The sequence below is a fragment of the Frankliniella occidentalis genome, unplaced genomic scaffold (assembly GCF_000697945.3).
Source record: "Frankliniella occidentalis isolate FOCC.00 unplaced genomic scaffold, Focc_3.1 Scaffold13, whole genome shotgun sequence".
NCBI classification, from domain to species: domain Eukaryota; kingdom Metazoa; phylum Arthropoda; class Insecta; order Thysanoptera; family Thripidae; genus Frankliniella; species Frankliniella occidentalis.
This window is the reverse complement of record NW_026267143.1, coordinates 2260894-2264196: the sequence shown is the minus strand read 5'-3', so window position 1 is coordinate 2264196 and position 3303 is coordinate 2260894. Positions and strand designations below refer to the sequence as shown.

Genomic DNA, 3303 nt, shown 5'->3' with positions numbered 1-3303 from the left:
CAACTCTGCTTGAATTCCATCCACAATCAAAGTAAGGCCCACCGGAATTGCAATATAACCGCAGTTCATCAGCGTGCAGTTCCACATCACTTCCACTGACCAGTTAGTTTTCGTGCTCTCGCAGCTCCTTGCCGACCACTCTTCCAATATCATGGAGCAACTGCCAGACGACGTGCTAGTGAGGACGATGAAGAAGTTCCTGGGCGTGGAGGATGTCATCGGCTGTCGCCTCGTGTGCAAGAGGTTCGCGGCCCTGGCCCTGCACCCTGACGTGTGGCGTGGTCGACAGATATACAGCATCTCCCACAGGAAGCACTTTGAGGCGGTGCTGCACCTCGCTCCATGTCTCAAGAGTTTCACTACCGATATGGCCCGGACGTTGATAACGACCAGGTGCGCCATCAAAAATCTGGGACTGAGGGTGGAGAAGGAGGACTTCAACGCCGCAGAACACGCCCTGGTGGTACGCAACCAGGAGGCCCTTGGGCGCCTGAGAAACCTGCACATCGCGTGCTACTCTGAAGTGACTGGTGGCGACGCGCTGTTGAGGACACTGGCGATGTGCTGTGGCCTTGAGACGCTCAAAATTAGTACATGTGTGCCCAGAACCCTTCGACCTGTTGTCCATGGGACACTCAGTGCGTCTCTCAGGAAATTCAATTGCGAACTTATCCCAAACTCGGCGTCCTTCGTGAACACAATACTAGCGGCGCATTCGTCCACACTCGAGGACGTTGATCTGGGGGTTGGCCCTGAGTCATGGTTTCTGAGTTACAACGAGTGGAACTCAGACGAGACGATGCGCCTCTTGGCTGGCATACCAAAGCTCAGGAGGCTGGTTTCCTCGGTGCTCCCTGGGCTGGAGAACGTAGCCGTGGCCGCTCGCGAGACGCTCCAGTCCTTGGTTTTTGCTTTTGTTGCCAAGGATCAACCTGCCGTCGCGGAGGCTGCAAGAGCGCTCCGAAAAGCTAACAAGTTGGACATGGTCTATTTGACATTTGTAGACGACGGCACAGACCACAGCCGTCCAGACTCTTGTGGGGAGGTGATAGAGGCCATAGCCTCGCCTTTCGTCGACTACCTGGGTCTTCGCAACCGCCCACCGATTGAGTCACTGGCCAGGAAGCTGGTGGGGCTGCCTGCCCTGAGCCTGCTGGGCATGTTTGACACGCCGCTAGATGACGAGCTTGACAAGCTCTTGCTGGCCATCACCCCCTACACAGCCCCGGCCTTGCGGAGACTGAGGCTAGAGGAAGAAGTTGGTGGCAATAAATGCACCCACGCCTGGATGCACCGGGACGCAGTCATTACAGCGCTCTCTGCAAACCCGCTGCTCCACATCCTGGTCGAGTTTAACAAGATGTGTAAGAAAGACGAGTGCCCGGTGTGCGCCTCGGGCTGCCACCAAGGAGAAGACCAAGTAGATTGGGAAGATAAGTGTGAACTCCACCTTTTCTCGCATGACCTCGGGAAGTGTCCTGTGCCAAAGGATCATGAATGGAACACTAACGAAATCAAAATGCCATGAAGTTCCGCTTGATTCTAGTTATTGCTCTCTCAAATGCTATAGTTGTAAAGGTGTAACATTAATTCGAAATAAATTTCCATGCGCTGAGTTCTGAAGGACCCGTTTTTAACCTTAACAAGTAGCCTGTGCATGGAGGTACTTTATGACCTACTGATCAAAATAGGACGTGGTGTCAAACTGCTACAAACCCCATTCCCCCCCCCCCTTTTCCCTGTCACTTCCCAGAGCGTAACTTCTAAACCAATACATCTAGAGAATTGCTTTTTTTCTTTTCGTAAAATCGTACTTGGGGCCGATGGTGCCCCACAAAACAAGCTCCAGCCCCCCCCCCTCCCCCCGAGGCCCCAAAAGGGCCCCAAAAGTTGGCGTTCTGTTGCTGCTTTTGGAATATTTTTGACATCGGTTCAAAATTGTTCCCTTCATTACCGAATCTTTCCACATCGACCAAATTGAGCCCCCCTCTGAGGGACCCGAGGGGCCACTCGTGGGGTGACGGCGCCCCTATGGGCCCCCCGGAGGGAGGCCCCTGGGGGGGGGGGGGCAAAACTCCTTACCAGCTGTATCTCCCGAACCGCTGCGGATTTCGGCGCCTTTCTTTCCCCATCACGTATATCTTGGAGTTTCCAGGGTTTCAAGCATGTGCTCATCATTTTTTTTGTCGTCGTGACCCAGGTGGGGCCCATAGGGTCCTGTTTGCCCTCCCTGCTAGGGCTGCCTTCCCTGCGAGAGGGAGGGGGGGGGGCGCCCTGCGTGGTAAACTTGAGGTATTGAGGTATGACGTCAGCTGCAACGACCGCTGCGGTGGTCTTCTCATGCGCACCCCCCCCCCTTTCCCCCTCTTTCTCTCTAGTGAGCCGCCCGGTCTGGCAACGAGGTATTTTCACAAGGTTCGGCGCATAACGTACAATCGAACCAGCAAAAGAATGCTTCTGGAAATGCACGGGCTCTTATCGGTATGGGCGGCTACGTAAGGCCCAGGCCCAGGAGCATTCTTTGGCTAGTCGGAGTGTAGTTCCTGCCACGTTGACTCAAAGCCGATTATTGAGGTCTACCCACGGACATTTCCACCACCTGGCAGTCACACCGCAAAGTTGAAGTTGGCGATTTTGGGAAATTTTAATCTCTGGATGGCGGCCGCCAGTAGCGCACACTAACGGGAAATCTGCCGCTGGTCGAGGAGCACGGTGTAGAGAGATATATCTCTCTACACCGTGTCGAGGAGACATCCCACGCACAACTTGTGCTGCACAAGGCTGGGCAGATCGGGCCGGGCTCGGAGCTCGGATGCGGATGCTGATACTGATCACTATCGTCTCGTCAGCAGAGCAGACCAGCCGTCGACGCCGAGTCAGTCGCGGTCCACCTCCATACTGTAGCGTGCACTGTGTCGCCTGGCCACCGCCGTCTCTCCCAGCGAAAGGTAAGTTCAATCCAACGTGTTTACGACTGTGATAGCCGTTGTGTGCCAAGAGTGAAATGGGGCGTGGCCGGAGTAGTAACCGCAGTGACTCTGCCCTTACAGAGAGCATGGAGGAGCTTCCGGACGACGTCTTGCTGGCGCTGCTGCAGTACGTGGACGTGAAGGACATCTTCGCGTGTCGCCTGGTGTGCAAGAGACTCTGCGGGCTCGTCCTGCACCCGGACGTGTGGCGGCCCCGCTGCATCGAGGTACGCACCGCTCGAGGCCCCGCCGCTGACGGCAAGGATGATTGCAGCTGGAAGTGCGCCGCCCTGCGCCTGGCGCCGTGCCTGGACAAGCTGAAGATCGGCGTCCG

At 55.9% G+C, this 3303-nt stretch overlaps 2 protein-coding genes across 2 annotated transcripts in view; one reads left to right on the top strand and one right to left on the bottom strand.

Annotated features, from left to right (window-relative positions):
* On the top strand, positions 1-1615 carry LOC127748785 (uncharacterized). Its single transcript, XM_052263656.1, has 2 exons — positions 1-31; positions 125-1615. Exon 2 carries the CDS (start codon positions 152-154, stop codon positions 1526-1528), a length of 1377 nt encoding a protein of 458 aa, XP_052119616.1. The 5' UTR covers positions 1-31; positions 125-151; the 3' UTR covers positions 1529-1615.
* Positions 1-3303, bottom strand: part of LOC113202371 (neuroligin-2-like) — an 86242-nt gene that overhangs the window by 31361 nt on the left and 51578 nt on the right. The window lies entirely within an intron of this gene.